This window comes from Passer montanus, unplaced genomic scaffold, assembly GCF_014805655.1.
Source record: "Passer montanus isolate IOZ18808 unplaced genomic scaffold, ASM1480565v1 scaffold10, whole genome shotgun sequence".
Taxonomy (NCBI): Eukaryota; Metazoa; Chordata; class Aves; order Passeriformes; family Passeridae; genus Passer; species Passer montanus.
Window position 1 is genome coordinate 34,027,714 of NW_024356505.1, and position 27,918 is coordinate 34,055,631.

The 27,918-nt window shown below is 42.3% G+C and overlaps 2 protein-coding genes across 7 annotated transcripts; one reads left to right on the plus strand and one right to left on the minus strand.

The window, feature by feature from the left end:
- The first annotated feature begins 672 nt into the window (after nucleotides 1-672).
- IDI1 (isopentenyl-diphosphate delta isomerase 1) lies at nucleotides 673-6,844 on the plus strand. 5 transcript variants are annotated; one of them, XM_039711583.1, is made up of 5 exons: nucleotides 673-815; nucleotides 1,754-1,914; nucleotides 2,919-3,011; nucleotides 4,373-4,503; nucleotides 5,055-6,844. In XM_039711583.1, the coding sequence occupies exons 1-5, from the start codon at nucleotides 721-723 to the stop codon at nucleotides 5,370-5,372; spliced, it is 798 nt and encodes a 265-aa protein (XP_039567517.1). In that variant the 5' UTR covers nucleotides 673-720; the 3' UTR covers nucleotides 5,373-6,844. The 5 variants fall into 5 exon arrangements, with proteins under 5 accessions (XP_039567517.1, XP_039567509.1, XP_039567524.1 ...); XM_039711575.1 differs by having other exon boundaries at nucleotides 678-815; nucleotides 1,751-1,914; XM_039711590.1 differs by having other exon boundaries at nucleotides 690-815; nucleotides 1,757-1,914.
- A 1,321-nt stretch (nucleotides 6,845-8,165) lies between these two features.
- GTPBP4 (GTP binding protein 4) lies at nucleotides 8,166-19,375 on the minus strand. 2 transcript variants are annotated; one of them, XM_039712342.1, is made up of 17 exons: nucleotides 19,249-19,375; nucleotides 18,439-18,609; nucleotides 17,182-17,285; nucleotides 16,970-17,106; nucleotides 16,280-16,380; nucleotides 15,807-15,899; nucleotides 15,126-15,317; nucleotides 14,562-14,627; nucleotides 13,774-13,863; nucleotides 13,264-13,374; nucleotides 12,928-13,005; nucleotides 12,768-12,819; nucleotides 12,096-12,196; nucleotides 11,035-11,232; nucleotides 10,120-10,185; nucleotides 8,901-9,035; nucleotides 8,166-8,393 (listed from the first exon to the last, which is right to left on the minus strand). In XM_039712342.1, exons 1-17 carry the CDS (start codon nucleotides 19,294-19,296, stop codon nucleotides 8,241-8,243), a joined length of 1,896 nt encoding a protein of 631 aa, XP_039568276.1. In that variant the 5' UTR covers nucleotides 19,297-19,375; the 3' UTR covers nucleotides 8,166-8,240. The 2 variants fall into 2 exon arrangements, with proteins under 2 accessions (XP_039568276.1, XP_039568286.1); XM_039712352.1 differs by lacking the exon at nucleotides 14,562-14,627 and adding an exon at nucleotides 14,711-14,776.
- Between the last annotated feature and the right edge of the window lie 8,543 nt (nucleotides 19,376-27,918).

The window sequence follows — 27,918 nt, forward strand, 5'->3', positions numbered from 1 at the left end:
TCCAGCTCGAAGGCTCAGAGAAAAGCATCCAGGATGGAATGTGCCCAAAATCCCTGCTACTCCGCGATCCGGGTTTATGGCAGCCCTGGAACACTCCAGAACCGAGCGGAAATTCGGCGCTGGAGCTGCTGGCCACAAACACCGGCACGTTTGTAGCAGCGGTACTTGGGCACAGCCCTTCGGTTTTCGTGGGCGGGTGAAAAGGCCCTAAGCAGCGCTGAATGTCAGAAATATTCAATCTTTAGACACTGGAATGTGCTGCCCGCGGAGGAGGCGCAGTCACAGTCCCTGGAGGTGTTTAAGCCAAGAGTGGACGCGGCACTCAGTGCCATGGTTGACATGGTACTGTCGGGTCATAGGCTGGGCTCGATGGCCTCAGAGGCCTTTTACAGCCTCGGTGATTCTGGAATTCCCGTCGGAAGCCAAAACCTTCTCCCCGCTCAGGGAGCCCGACCGGGCCCGGCCCTCTCCGGTGCCGGCTGTGGGCACGGCCGCACGCCCCGCCCACCGCGCCGCCCCGCGCCCATTGGCCAGCTCGCCGCCGCTCCCTGTCCCTATTGGCCAGCGCCTCTCCGGGGCTGTGTGGCGATTGGCCGCGCGCTCCGCCTCCCCCACCTGTCACCGCGGGCACCGCCCCCCGCGCCGCAGTGGGGCGATCGGGCGATGTGGTGACGTCAGCGCCGGGCGGCGTCGCCATTGGCGGGCGGGGCGTGACGAGCGATGTGGCGCGCGCTGCTGCGGACCGGGAGCGCGGCCCCTCGGGGCGGCCCCGGCGTGAGGGGAGAGCGGCGGGGCCCGAGCGCACGGACCGCGAGGTGAGCGGGGAGCGGGACACGGGGCACGGGCAGAGCGGGGCCGCCCAGAGCTCTGTGTCCGGCTCTGGGCTCTCCGTACCCGAGAGACTGAGGGCTCCCGGAGCGGGTCTGTCGGAAGGCAGCGAGGGTCGCGAAGGGGCTGCCGCATCCCCTGGCTGAGGGAGCTGGGTCCGTTCAGCCTCGAGGAGAGGCAGCTGAGAGGAGACATCGCTAATATCTGTAAATATCCGTGGGAGGGTGCCGAGGGAACGGTCCTCGTTGCTGAGCAGAGAGGCTCAGCTGATGCGCCTGAGCGTGGGGATGAGCTCCGTCCCTGAGGAGCTGCCGTGCCTGGAGCAGGCTGCTGTGGAGCCCTTCCCGGGGATGCTGCAGCGCTGTCCGGGTGCCAGCCGCTGCCGTGGCTCTGGGATGGGAGCAGGGAGGTCACCGGGTGGCCCTGGGTCCCTTCCAGCCTGATCCAAGGGATTCCTTGGGAGCCCCGGCAGCAGAGGCTCGGGGCAGGGCAGGTGGTGCTTCAGAGGTGCCTCGGGTTATAGCCCTGCTCCCGAGCCTTTAAAGACTCTGGAGATGAGAAATCCTCGCGCTCGGGATGCCTGGCGTTATAAAGTAGCCAGAGCTGGTGCACGGCTTGAACTTTGGAGCTGCCACTGACAGCCCTTATAAATGTTAGGCTCAGCATGGCTGTCCTGCAGCAGCTGCTGCAAGGGCTTCCTGAGAAATAAAAATGTTTCAAGCACCTGCCAGGTGTTGCTATGTGGTTTGTATAGTAGATAAGAAATTTCAGGAAGCTAAAAGCATATAAACCCTCTCAAAATAAATTCGGTGTGCAATTTACACCATGTCAGAGAAACAAGGCATTGGGTTATTTCTCACACTCTGCCCAGAACCCTATGGATGTTGTTTTTAGTGAATGACTCTTCATTTTCTGTCTTCAGTAGAAGGTGTGCTACCATCACAATGCCTGAAGTGAACACAGATCACCTGGATGAGCAGCAGGTGCAGCTCTTGGCAGAGATGTGCATCCTCATCGATGAAAATGACAACAAGATTGGAGCAGAGACCAAGAAAAACTGTCACTTGAATGAAAACATTGACAAAGGTATGTCTGGCTTATCTTCTAATTGAACCATTAAGTTGATTAAATATTTTCAGAAGCATAGTCATGATTAAATTAAAGCCTGGATCTCAGGTGAGTGTTGGATCAAACCAGAGCAAGTACCTCCCCATGGGCCCCTCCTCCTCAGCATAAAATATTTAATGTTAAAATTCTGCAGAATGGAGAAACACTCAATTAGAGGCAGTTGCAAAGGAGAGAAATGTGTGATTGCACATACAAGCTTGATAAATATTATTAATCACATTTTGAAGATAAAGCAGTATTTTTTCCTATTATGGATACCTAGTTCTACATAGCTTTTTCTAAAGAAAGCTGTTTGCTTCTTTGCTGAGTTCTTTTCAAGTAGAAAAGGATTTAATTTTAAAGTAGTTCACCCAGGGTTCTTCTTCAAACACTGCCAATAGGGTTTAACTGATTTTGGGTTTACTTGAGGTTGATCAGATTCAACAGTCTCTTGTGGTAGTGTGTGACCTCTGTTTATGTACTTAGGGAAAGCATCTTCCTGAAGAGTGAGCAATAACAGACTCAAAAGGGGAAGAAAACAGCAATTATACTGTTTTTAATGGAGTCTGTTTTTTGTTCTGCTTTTGCAATTCTTGAAGGGTCTTGAAATTCAGTTTTTTTAGGAATTTTTGAGTAATCTCTCTTTGATTGTAAATTTATGGGTGCCAAGCTCTCCTTGGCAGCTTGCCCAAATGTGCAGAATGGTGAACTGACTGAGTTTAGAAGAACTCCTCTGTTGCATGTTTGTTCTAGGAACTCTTCTAATTCCATGTTTTGCATAAGCTGACTTAGAAACTGAATAAAAGCTCTTAAGTTGTTTATCAAATCCCTGGTTTTTAACATATATTAATTTTAAATTGGATTACGTAAAAATGAGGCCATTGTAAGCCCTTAACTGTCTTCATGTGTTTTATTGCTGATCTATTAAATATCTGTTTTGTTGTTTGTTTTGTTTTGTTTTTTTTTTTTAATTTTATTTTTAGGTTTACTGCACCGAGCTTTCAGCGTTTTCCTATTTAATACGGAAAATAAACTGCTGCTGCAGCAGAGGTCAAATGCAAAAATTACATTTCCAGGTTAGTGCTGAAACACTGTACTTATATAAATGTTTTATTTGGATCAATAGTTTAGAAAAACATGTCAGTCCAGTCCTGCAGTGTAACTCATTCTGAGGTTTTAGAATTTACTTTAGAGAGGTCATACTTCCAGTACTTTAGTGAGTTCAAATCACCTTGTGGGTGAAGCAAGATAATGGGAATGCTTGTGAATTGTTATATAGATTCTTGGGAAATGGTTGTTCCCTGACATGTTTGATCCTGTTCATGCATGGGCAGAGGGTGTGGTGTTTACCCCCTCTGCTGCAAGACATTTATTGGAGTTGCAGAAAGGGCTCTGGTGGCTGTGGAGAGTGTCCCATTGCCCTGGTGAAAGCTGATGTGCAGCAGAGCCCTGGTGCCTGGGAGATCTGTGGATCTTTGTCTGTGCTGTCTTCACAAACACTTGTTCAACTCTGCCAGCAGTGAGGCTGTGTGGCCAAACCATGCAGTGCATGACTTCTGAACACTCCTGAACTACTCCTGTCAAATGGAAATGGGCAGGCATAAAAATAAGGAGGGGAATCCAATAAAAACAGCTTACATGAGGCATGCTGGAGGGAGCTTGAATTGTCTGTTGCAGAATTTTCAATGGAAAACGAAATCAAGTGTTTCCAACTTGAAGAAGGAAGACCTTTTTCTTTTTTCCAAGGGAATCTTTACTTTAGAGATTGTTTTAACCTTTTGTCTATAAAAGTCAAGCTCAAAAGCATCTAAAATAGAGTTACAATATCTACAAACCATGTTTGGGCATTTTGACTGATTAGCAGAGAAGGAAAATATTAATAACAGAGTATAGATTGTTTGTCCTTTAAACACAGGTATAAACTTTGTATTTCTAATTATACTTACTGCCAGCTGCTTTTGAAGCTCTGGGAATGTTTTCATTATGCTGTTACATATGAGCTCCCAAAAGTAATTTTAATTAACATTTGAGAGATAAACAAAGTCTTTATAGACTGGCTCTCTAAGCAGATGTGTTGGGGATAAGAATGCCTGTCCTCATGTGTACCAAACACCAGCCTGCAAAGTAGTGCTTGGCAGAGGCAAATCCCAGTGCAGAATATGTAAAGGAAAATAAGAGGTGTCAATATCCTCTTTCTGTGACCCTTCTCTGCAAAACAGCAATGAGCCTGGGATGTGTTGAGTAACTGGCCTTTGTCTCTGGGAGATTTTGGTGTTGTGGTTTTTTTCTTTCCCAGGTCCTTATATGTGTCAAAACTGAACTGACTGAACTTCTTGCAGATTGTTTTACCAACACGGATTTTGGTGTTGTATTTTTTGGGGTTTTTTTCCCCAGCTCCTTATATGTGTCAAAATTAAACTGACTGAACTTCTTGCAGATTGTTTTACCAACACTTGTTGCAGTCACCCTCTGAGCCATCCACAAGAGCTGGAAGAAAATGATGCCATTGGTGTTCGGAGAGCAGCACAGAGACGGCTGAAAGCAGAGCTGGGCATTCCCATGGAGCAGGTAAAGAAAGGAGGGAGAACAGGAATTCTTGCCAGCATTTGCCAGTTTACAGACTGCGTCTGACAGAGTCACCCTCAAACCTAAAAATGAACTTGTCTTTGGAGATGCACAGAAATGGGTGAACTTCCAGAGATCCCTGGAGGGCAGGGTTACACTTGGTCTGTCAGTACGTGGTTCTGACCTTGGCTTCAGCTGGTTGTCAAGACTTTTCTTTGGGAGGTGAGGGGTATGTGCAAGTGTTTGTGTTCACCAGTGCTCAGTGAGTGTTAAACACTCTGGTAAACATTGTTTAAAACATACCACACAGGGAAAATACACTCCCAGTATTACAGAGCGAGTCTGGCTAGAGAAATGCTGTGCAATTCATGCCATCAAACTGCTTTAAGTGGTTTTTTTTATAGTAGTTCTTCGTGAAAAAGTGCATTGCAGTTGTATACTTGGGAACAAATAATTTCTAAGGAAGAGGATAATTGCTGATAAATTGTACTGCAATGCCCAGCAGTGCAATTCTCCTGGTCTGGCAGCACTTCTGACAAGTGTTTTGGTTGTAGGTACCTCCAGAAGAAATCTCCTACCTGACACGAATTCACTACAAGGCCAAGTCTGATGGCATCTGGGGAGAACATGAGATAGACTATATCTTATTTGTGCAGAAGGATGTGACACTGAACCCTGACCCCAACGAGATCCAAAGCTACTGCTATGTGACACAGAAAGAACTGAAACAGCTCTTGGACAAAGCTGCCAGGAATGAAGTTAAGATTACTCCATGGTTCAAGCTGATAGCAGAGACCTTTCTTTTTAAGTGGTGGGATAACTTGAGTAACTTGAACAAATTTGTTGAGCATGAAAAAATACACCGAATGTGAATAGCTGGGGTAAAGTGCTGAAGGCTAGCAGAGATGTGTTGTCTCATTAACACTGATAAATCATGATGTATGTGCAGAGAATTGGTCCACATGGAGCATGTTTTATTTATACAGATGTTTTTTCTTCTGTTTTTGTCACCTCTTCCCCTCATCCTTGGTTCTCTTGGGCCTGTTAAGATCTCATGTAAAATGGGTTACAGTAGCATGAAACCCCTGGGTTCCTCTTCCTCCATTGCCTGGTGAAAGATCCTCAGCCTGTGTGCCCTGCACACCTGGGAGGGAGCCCAGGCACCTCCTGCCCAGCTCAGGCAGGACTGGGGTGTTCCCACTGAACTTAACCATGCCTTAAGTAGTGATTACACATGACTGTGGGCTCTGCTGTGATGTTGAGAAGACTAATTGCCAGAAGAAAAAAACAATTCAAAGTAATCAGGATTATTTTTAATTGCAGAAAGCAAATCTCTCAGCTACTGTACTCTATAATTAACCAAACCCATAAAAGCTTAAGTAATTGGATTGCCTGTGTGGAGTAAGTTTGACTTTGAAGTGCTGACATATGTGTTAAAGCTTTACATAATAAACAGTGTTTGGGGCTTTTTCCCCCACCAGGCTTTTCTGATTAGTTGATGGTTGAGTACTGGACATCTCAAATTTTAAAAAAGGATTAATTACAGCAAATATAAATGGTACCTGTCTAGTGTCAGTAGTCTGTCTCTGGAGACAGGATGTGCACTAAATGGCTCTTCTCCATTTTCCAGAAAACAAGGCATCCTGATACAAGGGCTTTTCTTTTCCTGTAATAGTCATTCCCAGACCACTCAAACCCCCTGAACCCCATAACTCAAGACTGACAATTTGTGGGCTTACACTGGGTCTTGATGTCAGTTAATTAGAAATTGTACCAGGACTAATCCTTTTTGATATTGCAGTCAATCAACTGCTGGTAACTTAGGAGGCTTTTTTCCATAAGACAAATGCTCAAGGGTATTTCAATTTTAATTATAGACTGGGGGGAGGAAGGGTCCTCAAAAAAGTTTGTGATTTCTTCTGTTAGCACACTACTCAAACTAGTTTTTAAGTTCTCCCAGAGCCTAATGAAACAGGATGTTTATCATACCACTTACAATTAAAAGTAAATATGGTTGTAATGATTCTTTCTGGATTTGGGGTAAAATTAACTTTTTCAGTGGTCAAGGTTTCTCTTTCTCATCCCTGTTGTGACTGCAGCACTGAAGCTTTCATGGACCAGCACCTCCAGTGGTTCAACACTTTGAGATTTTAGAGCAAAGTTTGTTGTGTATTGGCCAGAACTGATGTATTGTTGTAAAGCAAATTTCAGGTTAGGGAACAGTGATGTGATGTAGCAGCTCTCTTGAATTCAGTGTAATCAGCCATGATACCCAGCTGAAGGCAATGGAGAAGTTCTCAAATACTTTTTAATCTAACTTTATAATTAAAACACTTTGCCTAAACCCTTGGACTGTTGTTTCCTTTCCAGATGTGAAGCCACATGGAGAATAATCTCTGTCATTGCCACACTCTAAGCAGCACCCTGCCCATTAAACACCACTGAAGCAGCATGATGTGGGCAGGGCAGCAGGGCACAGATCTACTGGAAAAAAGTTCTGTTTTTCTAGTTCAGCTTGGAGCAAAAGCTGGCAAAACAGATCCTGAAGTAGAAGCCCTGTGCATACAGAAGGTGAAAGGAAAGTTTTGCTTAACAGTTCCTCAAAGTCCCTCAGAAGCTTTTCTTGACATTTGTCTTCTTTGTGGCATTACAGTATGCTTTAATTCTGAATTTATTACACAAAGTAGATGAGAGCAGCTCTATCAATTTACACATGCTGCAAAATCTGACAGCTAGTAACTGCTCAGATGTATTTCAAAAAGTAGTGATTTGAGGGTTCCTTCTTCTTCCTTTTTTTTGGGGGGGGGGCATGTTAATTTTTAAGATGGAGTTGAAATGTACTGTTCAAGCAACACATTTATCATGCACAATTTTACAAACCATTATGTAACCATTGACCAAGGAGGGACAAAAAGAAAATATTTCACATTTGACAATATATTTAGCCTTGAGCAGATATAGAATTTTGTCTATCAGGTCCTGATGAGAAAATGTCTTGCTCAGCCAAGGATGACAGTAGCATGTGCTTGGCACAAAATTTCAGTCTGATCCTAATTTTCTATGTATCTGGAATATTAATATTAATCTGAAATTCAAGGTTGTAAGGTGTAACCTTCCCTGCCCCTGCTGTTTTAGGTTATTACAGGCAGCAGGTCAGTATTGAACTGCAGTTTCTCCTCCTGTAGCTCAGTAAGTGGCAGCCTTGCTCCTGTGCTTCAATGCACAAACACAAACTTTGTCTAGCTCTTGCTGTTCTCCTGTTACTTCTCCACCCGTTTCAGCCTTCACTAGCAACATAAACTCATCACAAAGCACTACCTGCATGCAACAAACCAAACCTTACTGAACTCAGGCATTTTTTATTAATGGCAGTTTAACAAAGTGTTCACATTTCTAGATTTAACCTCATTTTAAATTAGGTTTGTATAGAAATATGAACACTTTACTGATATGTGAAAGTCAGGAATAAGAATATGGAAGAAAGTATTTTTTATGTCTGTTTATAAATGGTTTCTGCCACTAGAATTGAGAAATTTCTCTCATGGTGTTTCTTGGAACTGCAACATCAAGGTATTGAAATACTGAACTTGAAGTATCTTAACCACTCACATGAAACACACACTTAAACACCAAGTATTACCAAAAAAAGATGACAGGACTAGAAATTAGTTTTAATAAATTTAATTTTGATTCTAAATTTGAGTTTTTGATTATTTTTTAATTTTGATTCAGAAGACTGCTTATCTTCTCTGGGTTTTGCCAGATTTTCTCTTCCCAGCCAGCAGATGTCTTGGCTTCAAGTTAAATATGTGCCTGTCTGCCTCTCCTTTCCTGCCCAGGCGATTCATTTTCTTCTGAGCTTTCTTTGCCATGAGCTTGACCTTCTTCACCATCTATTTAAAAACAAACAAACAAACAAACATGCAGAGTAACTTCCTCAGTAACTCAGGTAACAAGCTTTACCTTTAAGGAAACCCACTAAGCTGGATGGTTTTATCAAGGACATTAACACCAGCTCTAGAGCAGTATCACTGTGACACTATCAAAGTGACACTTACCCTCCTTAGCAAAACTTTCCAGTGCACTAACACAGGATCATGCTATCCCTGGAATTCCTCACCTACTGAAGGTGGAACTCCACAGTTTGCAGAATTCTTCCTTCAGATTTGCATTTAGAGACAAGAATTAAAATGTACTTCCTTGGTCTGTATTATTACATGTCATTTGTAAGAAGGAAGTAGAGAAACGGAGTCCAAATGAAAAGACGATCAAGCTGCAGAGAGACCAAGCACAAACTTGGATAAACATAACCAGCCTGCTCTGAAGTTTCCCAGGAGCTGCTCCAGGTACAATCACGCTGGCTGAGCTGCCAAGCAGGTAAATACAGGTGAATAACAAACCTTTTCATCCCGCAGGCCAGACACGTCCCGTGGCGTGCGCGAGCAGCTGCGACTGCGCGACACCGACCGCGGCGTCTCGGACTCGTCGCGTTTCCGTTTCCTCGTGGTGCTGCGCGACCTCCTCACGTAATGTGCCTGAAATTGGAAACATCCTTTAACCTTGAAAGCCAGAAACAACCAGCTCATTTCTAATCAGAGTAATAGGGAAAGCAGGAAGTGGATTGCTGTGATAAATTATATTGGTTATCCCATAGTAATGTAAAGATCTTGACAGCTGTTGGTCACTGCCTCTCTGTCCTACAGGAACATTCAAATTTCAGTGAATATTAGCTTTTCTTCCTCCACAATTACTAACTGGCTTTTTTCTTTGGGTGGAGTAAACTCGTAAGGAATCAATAAAAAGATACAAATGAATGGGCAGCAACACTTAAGCAATTTTGCAACAGCAAAATAGCAATGATGAAACCTACCCTGATTAATGTCCTGTGCTGGGCATAGCCCTGAAGAATTTCAGACATGAAGACTGATCATGTTATAGCCTAAGTATTACATTCCTACATTGCTCCTACATCAACATGGCATGGCAGCTCTGAGAACCATAAATATTTGCTTCACATGTGTAATATTGACAGTTCTTGTTTCCTAACTCCTTTTTTAGCTAAATAATTAAACATCTCAAGATCCAGGGAGCTGTAATACTGCTTGATTTGCTATATAAAATGTTTTGAGATTTTTAAATTTCTGTTAAAAAAAAGTCTCCTGAAGGCCAGTCTCTGATGAAGTACTTTATCTGCCTTATGTTTAAAGATGCCAGCTGTTCTCAAAAACTTCAGTTACAGCTCATGGAATTAATGAACTATAAAAAGATAGGCCTGATCTGTTGCTATTACTGTTTCTGACATAGTAGAGTCTCATCCAACAAAGCAGACTTGAAAATTAATAAGTATGCTTAGCTAAGCCTGTTCTTGAATCCTACACAAATTCCAAGACAGCAGTGCACAAGTATACATGATTCTAGATAAATGTTTTCCAGCTTATACAACCTGTTTTGATCACATTACTCAAAAAATTCCAGTACCAACTGCCTCATCTGCAATTCCTAATTCACCCTTAATAGACCCCACTTCTCTTGTGCCAACTATAATAAGCATTTCAACTGTGCTCAAAGAAATCTAAGTCTCTATTAGACAAATATTACATTTAATTAGCAAAAACTTACATCATCTTTATTAGTCATGTCAAGTCCAAGATCAGTCATTTCTTTCTCTAACACCTTCCTCTGGACCTGTAAAAACACAGTTAAGAAAAAACATTTATTTTTAAAAAAATCCTTCCACCTTACTTTTTGTCTCAAACAAGTCCATTATATTCACTATATATTTCTGGCTTTATCACATCCACATGCAGGTCATTGACATCCTACCTTTACATTTAGTTTTTTGCAACTTATTTTTTTGCATCCATAAATTCTGCTTCACAGGACTTCAATGGCCCAACATTTCCTAAAGATCATATAATTAGTTTGCTTTTTTGGGGGGAAGTTGACAAGGAGAGGTATTTTGGTCAAAAATGTTTCCTTTTCTCCCCAAAAGGCACATGCTCTGGAGAAGGTAAGAGATTTTGGGGGCAACAGCACCTAGATTCATTTTCTCAAAATGTCCAGTAATCAGTTTATTACTCTGCAATTATCCTGGACTGATCAGAAGAGACTCTGCCATCTCAAAGAGTGATACCTGGCTACTAAAGACACATCACCTTTTCCTGAACAAATTTTACATGATTGTGATTTTAAGTAATTATCTAATTCTTAGCATTATTTGAATTTTAAGCAAACAGACAATATACAATGAAACAACTCAATTAAACAAACTGAATAATATTATTAAAAACCTTTTCTGCAATACCTAAGGAGTTTTACACAAGATGCACTTATGTGACACAAAAAAAAAAAAGGGTTACATTTCAAATCAGCTAAGCAGCAGCCAGAACTCCTGGGAGAACAGAAGGAAGCAAGCAGTGAAGGGGCCAAGTATAAGCAAAAGCCATCAGTTCCATTACCTGACAGTGATACATGATTTCATGATGTTGTTACATAGCAGCAAGATTTTTTTTACAGAACATGTGCTACACCCACCTTTTTAGCTGTTCTAGGCATCCTTGGACCATGAACATCTTTTTCCTTTGACTGCAGGATTTTCAGCTTCTTCTTTTCTCGTATCTTCCTTGCCAATTGTCTGATTTCCATCATTTCTTCATCCTCACTTTCTGGTTCACTGTCATATTCTCCAGCAGCTTCTCTCAGCTCTTCTTCTTTCTCCAATTCTTCCAGTTTCTTAGATTTTGAAGAGGTAAAATGGAGATCAGATCTTTGACTTGTGATTCTCAACATTACATCTGTACATGGTCCTGGGCCATGACAGCACACAGGCCCTTCACAGAAGGAACTACATTGCCTGATAACCACACCAATGGGGCTGGTGACAGAGATTACTGTGAAGCCATGGCACACTGCTGTGCAGACTGACTCCATCACTCCACATTCTCACCTGGCTAAATTTGTGTGGCTGCCCAAAGCTGCCCAGTGTGTGAAAGCAGCTGTACTGCCCTGTGAGCTGTGTTTGCTGTGCCATTTCTAGAAACAGACTCTGAAAAACCCTTCTCTCTGACACTTAACATGAGTCCAGAACACCAGCAATTCACAGGAACACAACTGCATAACTGGCAGGCTCCATGGGCTGCACTCACCACTCCTCCGTAACAACCCAGCAGGAAATCCAAACAGTGATTGTTATTAACTAAAAATGTTACAAATTGAGCATTCAATCCATTGCCACCACAGACATAAATCTGATGGATGAATTTAGTATTATTAAAAATACATAAATTTGATAGCTACATTCCTGTAGCTGTAGTCAAATAACACAGAAATATAACTTCTAGTGCAAACCTCATATTTTAGAATGGAGCAGATAAGATCACCATCATTCTGACAAGGTGAAGCAATTTTCCATTCTTCTGAAATTCTGTCCTTTATCATTCAAAAACTAGTATCTTTTCCCGTGACAAATACAGACAATGCAAAGAAGAACAGGTTTTCATGATACATTGTTTTTAAATCTACAAATGGTAAGTGACATTAAACAAATAAGAGATAAAGAGGGAAGAAAAATGTAAAGCAAAAAATGGAAAACTCACTTTCATTATATCAGGATCAATGTAGTCAAGTATATTATGGCCTTCCCATATCTCTGGAATCTTATCATATTTCTCAGATGAATTCATTAAGTCCCAGTATTCTTAAAAATACAACAAAAGTTGATAAAGAGACAAAAATTAATTTCAAAGAATGTTCCATGACAAAAAAAACAAGACTCAGAACACACACAAAAGAAGTGCCCTATCCCTAAGATTTTGGCAGCACCTCTGCTATATTCACAAATATTTCTGATCTCCATCCTACTGCCAAGATAGCTCAGTTATGGCATGACCCACTGCCCCAGGACAAGCCAGGCAACAAAAACCCAGCTGAAACACGATGTATGCAGCTCTCTCTCATATTGATATTTTTTAACAAACAGAGCATCAGAAATTAATGAAGTACTACAACACAACGGAAAGAAAAAATCACTTGAATCATCAGACCAGCTGTTTCATGTCTGTGACTCCAAAATGGGAAACAACTGAGTAACATCACAAAACATCACTAAAGATCTTCAGTTCTGGAACACAAGGATAGTATGCAATGAAATGGTGTCACTGCAGTTAGTTGAAAGGAGTCAGGTTAGATATTCCCCCTTAAGGCTGAAATAGCCACACTTTACTGTTTAGTAATAATAATGGTAATATCAATTCTTATCTAATACTTACTCTGCAGATCCAAAATATAATCATCTCCCATTTCAAGTTCAATATCTCTCTCCTGCAAAGACATACATGACTTTAGATACCATCTAATTTAGAAGCTATGGACTAACACAGCAAATTTAAAATCCAGCTGCTGATTTCCTGATTTAGGGAAATCACTTACCAATTTCCTCTTGGGAGTGTCCACTTCCATGCGTTTCTTACGAGCTACTACCCCTTCAGGTATAAAAGGCAGTCGCTCCTGGAATAAATCCACCCCAATAAAAAAAGGAAAAGAAGTTCATAACAATTTTTTTTACACTGCTATAAATCACCAGCTGCACTGTAATGTATTTCTGAAGAATACAAAATCCCAAGGTCCCACCAGGAAAGGCACTTACAGATAATAAATTAGAAAACTTCATCATATGAATCTGTTTGCAGATTAACAATGACAGAATTCTTATCCTACTTCAGAAGTACTGGGAAATACATTAAATAGTGTAAACATGTAGCCTACCTTGTTATCTCTTTTGGTTGGCATGGCCAAGTGTAATCTATTCAGCACTTCATTCACTTTGTTCCCTTTCATTTTAGTATCAACACGATGGGCCAACAGTCTGTCACAGGCCTGAGGGTGCAAATGACAAGGTAGGTGAGGAACAAAGCCTTTCAGACACAGCAAATGACACTGCAGGCATTCAGTCCCAAGTATCTGGCTTCACATCTTATTCTCTTTTTGTCTTATACCTCTAACTCTCAAGAAAGCATCAAATTATTCTATATTAAAAGCACAATGGGAAGATGCATATGCAGCTATTTATTTTTTTAACAGGACTCAGAAAAAAAATCACAATTTAAAGAAAATATTATTACAACATTATTTTCCATTTTCACCCAAGTTCACTGAAGCATAACAAGAAAAATATTTTTAAGGTTTATCACTATAATGCAGTCTGAGATTAAACTCATACAAGTGAAGCAAGATGTTAGCTGTTCATTTGGGATGAAACTGAAAGAATGCACCTACCTCTGTTTTAACTTGGATTACGCCCTCTTCAGTTAGCGTACTTGTCTCTATTACAGAAAATCCTTCTGCTTCAAAAGCTTCAAATATTTTCTAAAATTGAAAAATTAACCCAAATAATGACACCCTGTGCATTTCTTAATATACCACAATACCATTAAGACCAGAAATATTAATCAAATATCAATACTACAATGCCTTACTATTTTATTAGAAGGTGTTTCAAAAAAGATGATGGAAAGTTTATAATTATAGTTCTATTTAATCTCTTTCTTATTTTATAAGCAAATAACTGCTTTTCAAAAGCCACCTATAAATGACCCATAAGGGAAAAAAAAACGAGTGGGAGAAACAAAAATTTTATGTGCTTTAAGCCTGTAGATATAATTGAATTAAGCCTACAGGACTTTTCATTGCAACTGTTCAGCAAGACCTCTTAAGTCTAGTCTCGCTCACTGTGTCTGTCACTGAAAGGATTATTGAGTAAAACTATTGTCTGACTTCCAATTAAGGCAGTAACTGAAAGTTCTCACACTATCAGAGATTTCTGAAACCATTAAGAACCTGCCTTCTGTTTGGCATTTACAATATTCAGGCAAGGACTACATTGGACAGTACTAAAGAAAGATGGGGTCAAGACCTGCAAAGCTACCTTCCACTGCACTGTTAGAGCAGTTCAATAAAGAAACAATCATGTCCAATAAAAATGATAATAAAAATTATAACTATCCACAATGCACACACAGTATTTTTATAAATATCAGATGACAAAGAGACAAGAGTATCCTAACCTGACTCTCTTCAGGAAGTTCTGAAATCCTCTTCACATCACATTTGTTTGCAACAATTATAAGTGGCTGACAAAAAAGAAAAAAAAATCTTAATTCAAGTTACCACGTGTAAACATCAGGTGACAAAGAGACAAGAGATGTATCCTAACCTGACTCTCTTCAGGAAGTTCTGAAATCCTCTTCACATCACATTTGTTTGCAACAATTATAAGTGGCTGACAAAAAGGCAAAAAAAAAAAATCTTAATTCAAGTTACCTCGTTATAAACTCCTGGGGTTTGTTAATAGTGCAAACAAAACTCACCTTGTTAGCAAACAATGGTTTAATATTTCTGAAGAGCTCCACCTGCTCCTCCAGGCTGTGCCCACACTGCTCAGACACGTCCATCACGTAGAGCACAGCAGCACGCAGATGTGCCAGGGCAGTGATAGCCTGCATCTCAATGGTGTTCCTGTCCTCCAGGGGGTGATCCAAAATGCCAGGAGTGTCTAGAAAAAAAAATCTTAATTCAAGTTACCACGTTATAAACCCCAGGGGTTGGTTAATACTGCGAACAAAACTCACCTTGTTAGCAAACAATGGTTTAATATTTCTGAAGAGCTCCACCTGCTCCTCCAGGCTGTGCCCACACTGCTCAGACACGTCCATCACGTAGAGCACAGCAGCACGCAGATGTGCCAGGGCAGTGATAGCCTGCATCTCAATGGTGTTCCTGTCCTCCAGGGGGTGATCCAAAATGCCAGGAGTGTCTACCACCTAAGATTAACATCATTAAGCCAGGTGTTACTGACCAGCTATTGCAGAACACGTGTTTGATGGTTCATCTATATTGTCTTTTTAAAGACAGGGACAGTTTTAGCTTTCAGTCACAAATAGAACTGTGAGCTCTGCCAAAGTGAGAATGTGGAAATGTAGAAATGGAAGAAGAATGACGTTTCATAACCAACACTCCAAGTATTGCAGAGGAAGGGAAAATGCTACCTGGCCCAGAATCTCAGAGTGATAAAAAGTGATCTGGCTTTAGTCAATAATTCCATTTCCCATCTTCCAAAACAGAGCCATGCATGTACATTTTTAGAACAGGTTTTGACTGCTGCTCTCACTTGGCACACTGCACCTTGCAGAGCAGCTGTCAGACACAGCCTGTCTCATCAAGACAAAAATGCAGCTCCCATGGCAAAAAGGCAAATCAGGCTATAACCAGCTCACTCTTTCAAGAAACTACAAAATAGTAACAGTTCTTACCTGCCAACGTAGATACTTATAATCCATATGTCCCACAAAGAGAGATTTCGTGGTAAAGGCATAAGGCTGCACTTCTACATCTGCTCTTGTAACCTTAAAACAAGATTTAGTCACACACATTTATTTAAAAATTTGTGAAGTTGCAAGCAGTATATCCTAATTAAAATGCACTGCCTTTGCTACAGGGAAAAAAAAAAGCTAAAAATTGGTTATTCTAGCTTCTCTGCAAGTATTTGTCTATCAGAAAATATGCTGATGGGGTGCTATTTTGGAAAAGATCAGGATTTTTAAGAGTGAAATCTGCCAAAACTTTCCATTTATTCCTCCAGGAATTGCATTCAAAATCTTCTCACACATTTGAATCTGCTACTGCTCACATCAAACACTGCCACAACTATATCAAATTGTTTAAAATTACATTACTTTAATTAAATTGTATCTCAATATTATCTATGGAAAAACCACTCACATACCTTATTTATAAAGCTGGATTTCCCAACATTTGGGTAGCCACACAGCAGAAGGGTTCGTGTATTGGGATCAATGGTTGGCAAACGAGACAAATGTTGTCGCACTGAAATGTGAAAAAGATTTTTTAAGCATCTGTGATAATTTAAGTTTTACTGAGATGGAATAACTAGACATATGCAGAATTGTTTACATAAAAATTAGTAACATTTCCGATATATGATAATTTAAGAAAGTATGTAATAATTTGCAGACTTCACAAGTATCTACATACAACAAAAATAAAATTTCATAAATATTTAAGAAATGAAGACCACTGTCTTACAGCTAGAATGACTCCACCAAGTCAGGCAACGTAACCTGAAGGACTAATAAGTCTGAAGTAAGGAGAAGTGTCTGCAAAATCTTTAGCAATTTTTCACATATATGTTAGTGAAAAGAATGGTAAGTAAAAGCATGCCTGTGACTTTTAAACAAAGAAAAAGTTTTATTACTGTTAGTAATACCATACAATTTAACAAATATTCAAAGAGAAAACTATTTTGTTGGAAAATACACACTAAGTATTTGGGGATTTTAAAACCACTCCTGTGTTTCCTGGATCTGTACTAAACACATTCTTCTAAATGCTAATAAAGCCTAATAAACTTTCTATCCAATTCAGCGCCCTTTTTCAGCCCACGTGCAACACCAACCTTGCTCCAAATACTCCAGGCTCTGTTTCTGCCTCTTGATGATGGTGCACATGCGCCCCAGGGCCGCCCTCTTGAGCTGCTTGCAGCGGTACAGCGAGTCGCCGTACTTCATCAGCCGCACGTAGTCCTTGGCCACGCTGCGGGCACAGAAAGCACAGCTCAGCCAGCAGCCCAGAGGCACGGGCACAACCAGAGACACCCACGGCCCTTACTTGTCTATCAGGTTCTTGGCAATATTGATCTGCCCCAAAGCCAGCTTGTAGTGGTCTTTGTCGTACAGAACGTTCATCAGGTCTGCGTAGAAAGGGTGAATATCCTAAAACAGAGGCATGATGTTAGCTCTCCTACTTTCTTACTCTAAGATGACTATTTCTTGCACACAATGTAAGTTCTTTTTTATTCTCCACAACAACAGACTGGAGAACAAATGACACTAACACAAATGACACCAAAAGCCAAACAATCTTCATTACTATCTTATGTAAGAAAAATCATCTGCTTGGTCATCAAATGCATGAATCTTAATTGCTCTGAATTTCTTCTGCAAGCACATCTTTGACTTATTCATACAGAGTTTCCATTTGATCTTCTGCTTTCTAAAATACTTCATGTTACAACTTTGAAGTCTCTTTTTTTCAAGTAAAAAACTGCAAGAAGCCACAGAAATTGTCTCTAAAAGGAAATTCATATTATAGCAGAAACACAGCAATACTATTAATTCCTTTTCTTTCCTGAGTGCTGCATTAAATTCTATACAAACTGGACAAAAAGGGTTTTTTAAATGCCCAAATAAATCCTTAACTTTTTAAGGAAGTGGCATCTCTGGTACAAATCTTTTAAGTAGAGTATTTCAGCTAATTATGTATTTACCTGAGAAATTTCATCATGTGATGTTAAAAAAACCCAGAAGATATTTCTGGGAATTCTGAAGCAACACTCACTGGATATGAAATTATCAAGAAAAACAATTTAAGAGGTGAATAATTTCAGTCTGAGTAGAAAACTGCCGATAAAAAAGTCCCACTGGGCACATGGATCCAGTTGCAGCTGTTGAAGTTAATAATGTGTTTCTAACATGACCCTTTATGGGGCCAAGGACAACATTTATGTCAATTTAACTCCGGAAGATGGAAAGCAATAATAATAAATTTCTTGGTATCACCTCTGGAAGACTAAACATAAGCAAAACTTCCATATGCACACACAAAGAAGAAATAGGCAGACAAAACATACTCAAAACCCCTACATTTTGTCTTAATTTAAAAGCAGCTTCTGGCAAACATATCTGATCAGCTAAAAGCTTCTAAAATCCAGCCTTTAATGACAATCCACGGGCACAACTTAGACTTCTGTTCTTCACAGGAACATACCTTTTAGAGCACAGGTTTCACCTACTACTCACAATAAAATCTACTTGAAATCAACCAAATTGTCTACACAGAGAAATCAGTAAATGAGAAAACACTTACATCTAACTTCGGGAAATCTGTTAAGATCTGAGTGAGCCTGTCATGGTAATTCTGCTGAGTAAATTTGACTTTTCGCATATAAAAATGTCGAATCCGATGGATTTGGTAATGTTTATGAATGACAGTTGGGGTCTTGCGCTGAGTCTTTGACAACGTCAAGTCTATGAAGTCCTGCAATGGAGGAAACGTGATTAATTACACAAAATGTCAAGTTCTTGTAAAGGCAACAATTTTATTTTGGTGGAGGAGCACGGTGACAAGATAAGTACATGCACAGTTGGACACGAACGCTTTAGGGCAGGCAGGAATAAGCACTTTGCACGTTCCCTGTCCAGTTTCTATTTCTATTTCAATGGAGCGCGGGCTGCCCGCGGCCCAGCCAGTCCGAGCCCTGCGGGGAGCTCCCGTGCTTAAAACCCCTTTTTCCCACTAACAGAACACTTTATTTTGAAGCAAGGCGCTGCGATGAGTTTCGGTATGAGAAAGGTTTGGAAAACAGGAGGGATTTTTATGGGGGGCACCCCCGCAGGGAGAAGCGCGGCCTCAGGATCCCTGCTCAGGATCCTGACAGGACCCCCCCGACACTGTACATGGTACGGGCCGAGGGCGCAGCAGCGCCAGCACGGGCGAGTCCACGGCTCCAGCCGGAGGGGGAGGAGACGAAGGCCGACACCACGCCGGCACCGCGGAAGGGGCAGGAGGGCAGCGCCGTCCTCGGAAGCGGCCGAGAGGGAGGAACGGGAGGGACGGCCCGGTGCGGAGGGCACCGAGGGCAAGGGCCGGGGCAGGAGCGGGGGAGCGCAGCCGTACCTTGGCAGACGGAACCACCGTGATCTTCTTGAAGTTGTAGAGCGCCATGGCCACCGCCGCCGCCGCAACACGCGCCGGAAAAGGGAGCGCGCGCGGGACTCTCGCGAGAGCTGCGCGCGGCCGGCCCGGGCTGGCCCGGAGAGGGAGGGACGGGGAGGGGAGTGAGGGAAGGGATGGAGGGACTGAGGGACTGAGGGAAGGTAGAAGGAGCTTGGGGTTGAGTCTGAGTCTTGACAGAGAAGCGCTTGGCCGCGAGCAGGGTTCTGGCAATGGCTCCCTGGTGTGATGATTCGGGGCAGACATGGCTTGAGCCCCGTAGGGCCGAGAAGGCAAAGTACACCCTCACCGTGTTGAGCCATGAGGAAAGGCTGATTTCCATTAGCACGAAGGAGTTAAAAATAGAGAGAATAAGGATGGTGGAAGGGATCCTCGAAGCCTTTCGGGGGCCAAGGGCCCACGAGTGGGCTCGTCCCCCAGGCTGTGCCCAGGGGAGGCACCCGCCAGAGGGATCTGCAGGAGCAGCCCTGGGTCACCCGTGGGACACCTGGAAGAACATCTTGGGATTGTGCAGGAATCACAGAATCACAGACTCTGTTAGGTTGGAAAACGCCTCTGAGGTCATTGAGTCCAAACACCACCATGGCAGCTAAATGCCAAGCCCTTAAGTCTTTCCTCAAACACTTCCAGGGACAGTGACTGCACCACCTCGCTGGGCAGCCTGCTCCAGTGTCTGATCATCTGAAGAAATTCTTCCTAATGTCCAGCCTAAACTTCTCCTGGAACATATTGAGACTGTGTCCTGTTATCCTGTCACTGGTTGCCTGGGACAAGAGGCTGAGCCCTCGCTGGCTGGAGCCTTCTTTCAGGGAGTTGTGCAGAGCAGCAAGGTCCCCCCTGAGCCTCCTGTTCTCCGGGCTAAACAGCCCCAGCTCCCTCAGCTGCTCCTCATGGAACTTGTGCTGCAGAAGCCTGCTCCAGCTCTGTTCCCTTCTCTGGACACAATTCAGCACCTCGATGTCTTTATTGAAGAATGTCATGTCTCGGAGAATGGGATGGGATGTTTAGAGGAAGAAGGAAAGCTGTGAAGACCAAGGGATTAATGTGGATAAGGGAGGGAAAAGTGTGGGGAGATGGTGAGAAAAGGGGATAAAAGAGGCTGGTAGTACACCATGGTCAGTACAAATATCAGATCATACCCTGCACACCCTATCACTGCCGTCTGCCCTTTTTACTAAACTCCATCCTGACCATTTTCCAGGTTGAGGGGCCTCTGTGTTCTGTTCCTGTGAGTGAGCAGCCAAGTGCCTGCCGCAGAAAAAGAAGCAGAGATCCATGGTGGCCATGTTCCTGGGGTGCCAGGCACTGGAGGGACCATGGTGCATGCACGCTGTGTGTCAGTGTACATACACACATCCTCAACAGGCTGAGAAACTTGGGGCTGTTCAGAGAGGGTTGTGTGGAAACCTCACAGGAAAATTGTTGTGTCTAATGGGGGCCTACAGCGGAGCCAGAGAGGGACTCCTTGTCAGTGAGTGATAGGACAAGGAGTAATGGGTACAAACTGGAAAAAGGGGACATTTAATTTATATATTAGGAAGAAATTCCTCACTGTGAAGGCGATGAGACCCAGAACAGGCTGTCTGGAGAAGCTGTGGCTGCCCCATCCCTGGCAGTGTTCAAGGCCAGGTTGGATGGAGCTCTGAGCAGCCTGGGATAGTGGAAGGTGTCCTTGCCCATGGCAGGGGGGTGGAATGAGATGATCTTTGAGGTCCTCTGTGTGTCTCAGTCTTTCTTTCAGCTGAGTCTGCAGTCATGGGGCTGCAGCAGCCTCACCTCCATCAGGCTGATGAATTCCTAACCCCAAACAAACACACTCTTACTTCCCTCTTTATTGTTTTTCCTTTATTTCTTTTTTTTCGTAATAACTTTCAGTGACTTGTCTCATACTTAATTGTAAATCCTTTCAGATGAAGACAAAGCATGACTGAATTCTGGAGCAGTTTATGAACTTGACTGTACCTTGTGCTCTAGGGTTTTTTGTGTTTCTTCAGCAAACAAGAAATCCAGATATCTAAGATAGCTGAATGTAGGCACGTCCTGCAGTCTGTATGTCTGTCCCTGTTTTCCACTTGACAGTAAGCTGGCATGCACATCAGTTTTAAATAAATTGCAAATTACTTGATACTCTTTGGGAGGCAAACTAGATTAAAAATTAGTAATTCCCTTGGCTTCCACACTGGTTTGGGTTTTTTTTCTCTCCACACAAAACAAGACATTTTTCATTTGAGAGAGTTTAGTTATGTGTTAATCTGTGATTGCACATTTTTCTACAGTACTGGAAATTTAAATGCATAACTCCTTTTACATTTCTTTTATTTGACTGTGCTCCTGGTTTTGCTGAAATGCTCCAAACAGCTGTCCAGTGCAGTGGAAATTTGTAAGGTATTTGAAAAGTAGGAATTCATTTTATCAGCCAGATGGTAGTTAATCCTTTCCAGCAATTAACTCCAGTAATGACTGTATGAGCACTACTGGATGATAAACATGCTGTTAGAGCCATTCCTGTCTCGGGTCTCACAGAGGGGCTGCAGCTGCCCTGTTCTGAAGGGACGTGCAGCTTCCTGAACATTTTGATGTCACCACTTCAGTCTGCCTTCTTGAAGCGTTCTTGAGCAGTGAGATTTGACTTCACACTTTATTTCTATTGCATTTTACCTGCAAATACATATTTTATGGAATAGAAGGAGCTTTTCTCTAAGTATATCCCCACATTTCCCCAGTTTTGGGAAAGATCTTTCCACGAGTTGGCCTGGGACACTCAGAGTGCCCAGCAGCTGGGACCAGCAGACCCAGCCTTCCCAGTCCATGGCATTTTTAGGTGTGAGCCCCCAAGGCCCACGTGCCCATTGCAGGTGCTCCAGACTCACATGCAGTCATGCCCTGTACAGCCCCATGGAACTGATCCTCAAGATTCAGATTATCCAGGAGCAGGCCTGGCACCCCTGCTCTCACACTGCCTGGACATTACTACTTTCTTGGACAGTTTTCAAGATAATGAGTTCCATGACAAAATTTGGGTACCATTCTAGACATTGTGTCCTCTTGTTTCAGAAGTCAGAAGTAAGACCATGTCAAGTTATGTTTCTTTTAGACCAAAGAATTCCTTATCCCAGCTGGTTTTCTACACTCAGACATTCTCATTCATATTTATGATAAATTTCAAGCATGTAACACTTATTCTCTATTTCGTGTTTAAAACACCATTCTAGTAGACTGTAATTCATATAAATTTGAAATTTAATGACACAAAATTATTCTTGTACGTTGTGCAAGGGTAACTGATGGCAGCAGCAAGGCTCAGACCTTGTGCTGTGCCAGTCAGACAGAGAGGAACTTGCAAAAACAGGCACAAGAATGGACAAGGCCCAGGGAGCCACCCAGGAATTGCTCTGTAAGAAATGCTTCTGCAGAACACATGCAAGAATTTTTATTATGACTAGATGTGGCATTACAAAATCACAGAATCAATTATGTTGGAGAAGACCTCTGAGACCACTGGATCCAACCCATGACCCAACATCACCATGTCAACCACACCATGGCAGAGTGCCATGTCCACTCTTCCCTTAAACACCTCCAGGGACAGTGACTCCACCACCTCCCTGGGCAGCACATTCCAATGTCTGATCACCCTTTCTGTGAAGAAATTCCTCCTAATGTCCAATGTAGATATCAACCAACACAGCTTGTGGCCACTCTGTCACAGAGAGTGAGAAGGTCACCCCTGAGCCTCCTTTTGTTCAGGCTAAACACCCCCAGCTCCCTCAGCTGTTCCTCATATGACTTGTGCTCCAGATCCTTCCCCAGCTTCCTTGCTCTCCTCCTGTTTCCATAACAGAAGAAAGCTTTTCAGAAGGGTTGTTTGATAACCTGGTCTGGCAGCAGTATGCAGTCTACCTCCACTTTTGATTTCAGCAGCTTAAAAGCCAACTAACAAGGTAGTCAGAAAATGGTATTTCTGGAAGCAATTTTGTTTCAGTTTAATTTCTTGGTTTTAAAAATCTCCATGTCAGTAGCCAAGTTGAAGAAAAATATTCAGCCCCACTCTGGTCCTCACAATGAAAAGGCATGGCCCCAAACAGACCTGGCAGCCTCCCTAACCTTTTGCTCTATAAATTGGATGCAAGAGGTCAGGGCCAAGGGACACTGGTAGATATCACATATAAAAAAACTACTGCTTCTTTAGCAACTACTCCAGGCTTCATCAGAAAATATTGATCTCTGAACTACCAACCCAGGAGTACCACATTAAATACAGAAAATAAAGCTATAAACAGACAATAGTGCTTACACTTATCTGCAGTATCTGAAATATCAAGAGCACAGTTTTATTTTGAAACGGTGCCATTTCATATCAGCACACAAAAGGCACATCACACACAAAGGGGAAGTTCCAAAATTGAATTATTAAGTATCAGACTCTCTTATGAAATTATCATTACAAAGGGCATGCATGGTGATGGATCAAAGAGCTTTGGAGAGTGACAATACTGCCCCAGAAGAGTCATGCCATCGAATTCATCCCAGAAACATGGCTGAGGCACACTCAGGAACACACTCAGGAGTACAGTATTAATAGTTGTAGTTACTGTGTAATCCTGGGAAAACTTTGAAGTTGTTTAAGGAAGTCAACAATAAAGACACACCATGTTTTGTCTTTCCCAGCTGCTCCTCTTTTGCTTGTTGGGGGAGGAGACACCTTTACTAAAACAGAGATGGGGGAGTATGTCCTTTTGTTCCATGATCTGCCACGGCAGCAGTACAGAGAATAGCAATGGTGAGTGGAGAATTTGCTCTGTGGAGCAAATTACCAGGGGTGGCCTTGTGGAGGGAGCCCCTCATCCCAGCATCAGGACAAGCACATGGTGCTGCTGGGGTAGGGGCAGAGTCATGGAAAGGGCTCGGGGAGAGCTGCCTTCTCCTGTGTCCTCTGCAGGCATTCAGCCAAGAACACAGGCTGGGAGATCCTCTAAAAGCCTTAAAGAGCCCCAGGTGGAGCTTCTGAAGGGTCTTGTCTCACCCTCCCTTCCCCGAGGAGCTGACAGCCAAACTGAAAGAGTGGAGACCCTCAGCAGATCATGCTGAAAATTGCTACACTACACATTTCTAATGCTAAGAAAAGAAAAAATCCCCTGGAACCATCTGAAGTTTGGTGATTCTTATGGTCAGGAAAGAGTTGCTTTGCTGATCTTTCTGAATATGGACACAGTCTTTGAGCTGGCAGGGTTTTGTCATGCTTTAAGGAATAGGTAATTCTTCTGCAAAAATAGTGCTTCATGTCAGCCTTGTCAATGCTCTGGCCCCGACACAGTGGCACCAGTGGGTTACATTTTCAAAACCAGCCAGGTCCAGGCTTCCTTTACTGGAAGAAAGTGCTCACAGTGCAACAGTGTGCCCTGGGCAGCTCCCCAAGACACCTGAGGGGAATGGTGGGCTATCGCCTGGCTCTCAGGTGCAAGAGAGTTATTTTTGTGTTCCACTAGATCACTTCCTAATTTTTTATTGCCACCCTCATTTTTAAATTACTTTATATCCTAGGCTGCTGACCCAGTCATGACTCGTGGTAGCTCCATGGAAAAAGGAGTGTTGGCAGAGACCTTACTGAGACTCCTTGTGATCAGAGGCTCTTGATAGAGGCCCAGGGTGTGGGAATCATTGGCACTAATGGTTAAACTGCACTCACAAAAGGCTAACCACTTATGTGAACCTTCCCTGAATAGTGGCAGCAGGAGTCAGCCAGGCAGCATTTACCATGAGAGAGAGAGGAAAGGAAGTAAAAGAGAAGAAAAAAGAACAAACAATAACAGCAGTGTTGGAAAGTAACACAGAGCAGGATCACATTAAGATTTTATTTAATTATTATTTTCTTTATCTTGTTTAAGGCTTAAAAGACTTCAAGATACAGAAATGTAAAAAGCAGAAGGAGTCAAGATTACTGAGTGGATATTTCTCCGAGGGCAGGAGCAGGATGTGCTGTGTACTTGCAATAGATATTCATGTCCTACATTTTTCAAACTTCACATGCCTGGAAATGATTTCAAGTGTTCTTAGATGTTTGCATCTACAACATCTTGACAACATTTGCAGGTGTCATTTTTGCTGGCACATATAATTGCAGGCACATTTTATTTACTTAGATGCCTATATTGTTTTGTCTGGCAAATGAGCATTTTTGACATCTAAATGTGCCTGCAATCAGCTATGACATAAACTCTATCTACAGATGTATTTTTGACATAAAATTGGAAATGAAGCTGATGTCCTTTCCAAAAGTAATGCCTTCATCTTCACTTTGCTACACTGAAGATAGCAGGTTTCAGGTTTTATAATAACACTAAATCTTTGTCAGCGTGTAGTTAAAATATATTAGCAATGACATTTTGAAAATATCACCCTGATATTGCTAAAGCCATTGAAAAAGCCAAGGAGCTGCAAATAGATAAAACAATATTTGGTGGAGGTGGCAGCTGGGAAAACTCTGTACAGTGTGGGCTCAGCAGGTGGGGCTTTGGAGTCACAGTGTGGTCACACTGCCAAAAGCAACACTGCAATCCTCTGGGTAGTTTCAGGGTAGTTTCAGAGAAGATTTATGGCATTGTGCTGGATCCATTGTTTCAGTGTAAGGCACAGTAACAATATTTTTGCCAAGTGCTGTATTTTACCAAGAGCTACTGATATTGTTACAATTTGCCCTAACGACTCATTCTTCATGGACCTAACTTCGGTGGGTGGTCCAGGACCTCGTGTGCCTGTCACCTCATGTTTCTGGGTTGCAATTGCTGGTTATCTACGTTGTGGAGCACAAGTCAATCGTGTTCCCTGGTGCAGATCCCACCAAAGGATCTCCAGTCTGCCAGCATCACTGGGTTTTTGCTCTGCAAGTCACTCTATCATGTCAGGCCAGCAGCAGTCTGAAGACTCAGCTGCCCTAAGCTGGAGCATGTAAGGCTGGTTGCAGGCTGGTTTTAGCCAGACAACAATAGTTCGGCAGTCCCCTATTCTTGTAGCCACAGAGGTGAGAGAAAAGACAGAACATTTCTCTTGATTCAAAACAGATTCCCTTGGATGGTGGGAGCTTCCCTCCTCTGAGCACAGGGCCACCAAACAAGTCTATGTTGCACTATTTTAATTTTGTATTTTCATCACTTCCAGTCCCACAGCCCTTCAGCTGCCAGTCTCCCCACCCATCACAAACTCTTTCTTTTCACATCTTTCAGTCCTGCCTATACAGATCCATACGTCATTCACACCAGTGTTGTCCTTGTCAATCACATGAATGCTGCCTGGCATTCTTTCTGAAGAAAAACTAAAAATACCTGCTAATTACATGGCTGTAGAACCACTCATTATTTTCAGAATTAATTTTTTTTTTTTTTTTAACCTTTCATTGATTCTTGCTCAATGAGAATGTCCTTGCAGTATTTTTTCTTAGCCATTAAATCAGCAAAACTCCCTGAGACATAAATGTGACTTGGTACTGAGTATTTTGGGCTTTCCTTCGCTGTCGCTTCTCCTGTATTTGCATATGGCACACAAACACACTGCACTGTGAAAAGATGCCATTTGTATCACAGTGTGACTGAGGAAATTAAAACCCTTTCCTTACCAGCTTCTGACTGGATCTTTATAAGGTCACCTTGTCACTGTGCTGATAGAGAACCTTTCAGCAGCACCTGTATGTCTTCACCGTTCTTGAAATAACAGTGAGCTAAATCCAGGAGAGCCTTTGATAGCGAACTATGATGGTGACTGATTTAATGTGCATAATTTACTATATAACCTTGTAATTGCTGTGAGTCGTTGATACTAAGGCAGTATCAGAAGCACAGACATTGTGAACTTAAAGGGACCTGCATGTTATTTCTCAGGGGTATATTATCACAGCATCATCTGTGAATAATTACTATTTATCATATAAAAATTTATTATATTGTCTCTATGCATGCATTCATATATACATACACACATGTATACCTATTTGTAATATATACATGTGTGATAATGTATATGTCTTTTATGTTATATAACAAACGACATATTAAAATATACATCGTTTTATAATGACAAAACATTCCTAGGCTTTAGAATTTATTTCTCACATGTTTTGAGAATTATCGTTTGATACATGGTCTGCTGAACTAGTGCTGGTAATTGAAACTTGTGTGGTACCAGGATAGGAAGTTAAAGCTGCAAAGAAATACCTGGAAAAAACCTGATGCTGTGAACCATTGTTCTATAATACTTAGGAACACTTACACACAACTTTTCTTTTTCCCAACTTTAAAAAAACCTAATTAATTAACCTTTGCAACATAGTAAGTGCTCAAATAATTCTCAAATAATAGCACATATCTAGGCAGCCCAACAGGAGATACAACAGAGGGCTCCAGAGACAAAGGGATTGTGGATGGAGCTGTAGGGGATGCAGTGCTCCTGTTTGCCTCTGGTCTGACCCAGAGCATGAGCTCCCACAGACAACAGTGTGCAGACAGAACAGTAGCTGGTGTTCAGTCACTCCTTTTTTCACTGTATCAACACCAAGGATCACGAAGGATCCTGTGTGTGTGATGCAGAGAGCTGATCCAGAGACATCCAGTCACTGGCATTGTG

What these genes read in the sequence shown, in the direction of transcription:
- IDI1 (XM_039711575.1), top strand. Translation starts at nt 721, where the DNA reads ATGTGGCGCGCGCTGCTGCGGACCGGGAGCGCGGCCCCTCGGGGCGGC. An exon ending in CCGAGCGCACGGACCGCGAG is followed by an intron (nt 816 to 1,750) that starts GTGAGCGGGGAG and finishes TTCTGTCTTCAG; the next exon opens with TAGAAGGTGTGCTACCATCA. An exon ending in GAATGAAAACATTGACAAAG is followed by an intron (nt 1,915 to 2,918) that starts GTATGTCTGGCT and finishes TTTTATTTTTAG; the next exon opens with GTTTACTGCACCGAGCTTTC.
- GTPBP4 (XM_039712342.1), bottom strand. Translation starts at nt 19,296, where the DNA reads ATGGCGCTCTACAACTTCAAGAAGATCACGGTGGTTCCGTCTGCCAAG. An exon ending in AACTTCCTGAAGAGAGTCAG is followed by an intron (nt 13,864 to 14,561) that starts GTTAGGATACTC and finishes TTTCAATTTTAG; the next exon opens with AAAATATTTGAAGCTTTTGA. An exon ending in TAATCCAAGTTAAAACAGAG is followed by an intron (nt 13,375 to 13,773) that starts GTAGGTGCATTC and finishes TTGCACCCTCAG; the next exon opens with GCCTGTGACAGACTGTTGGC.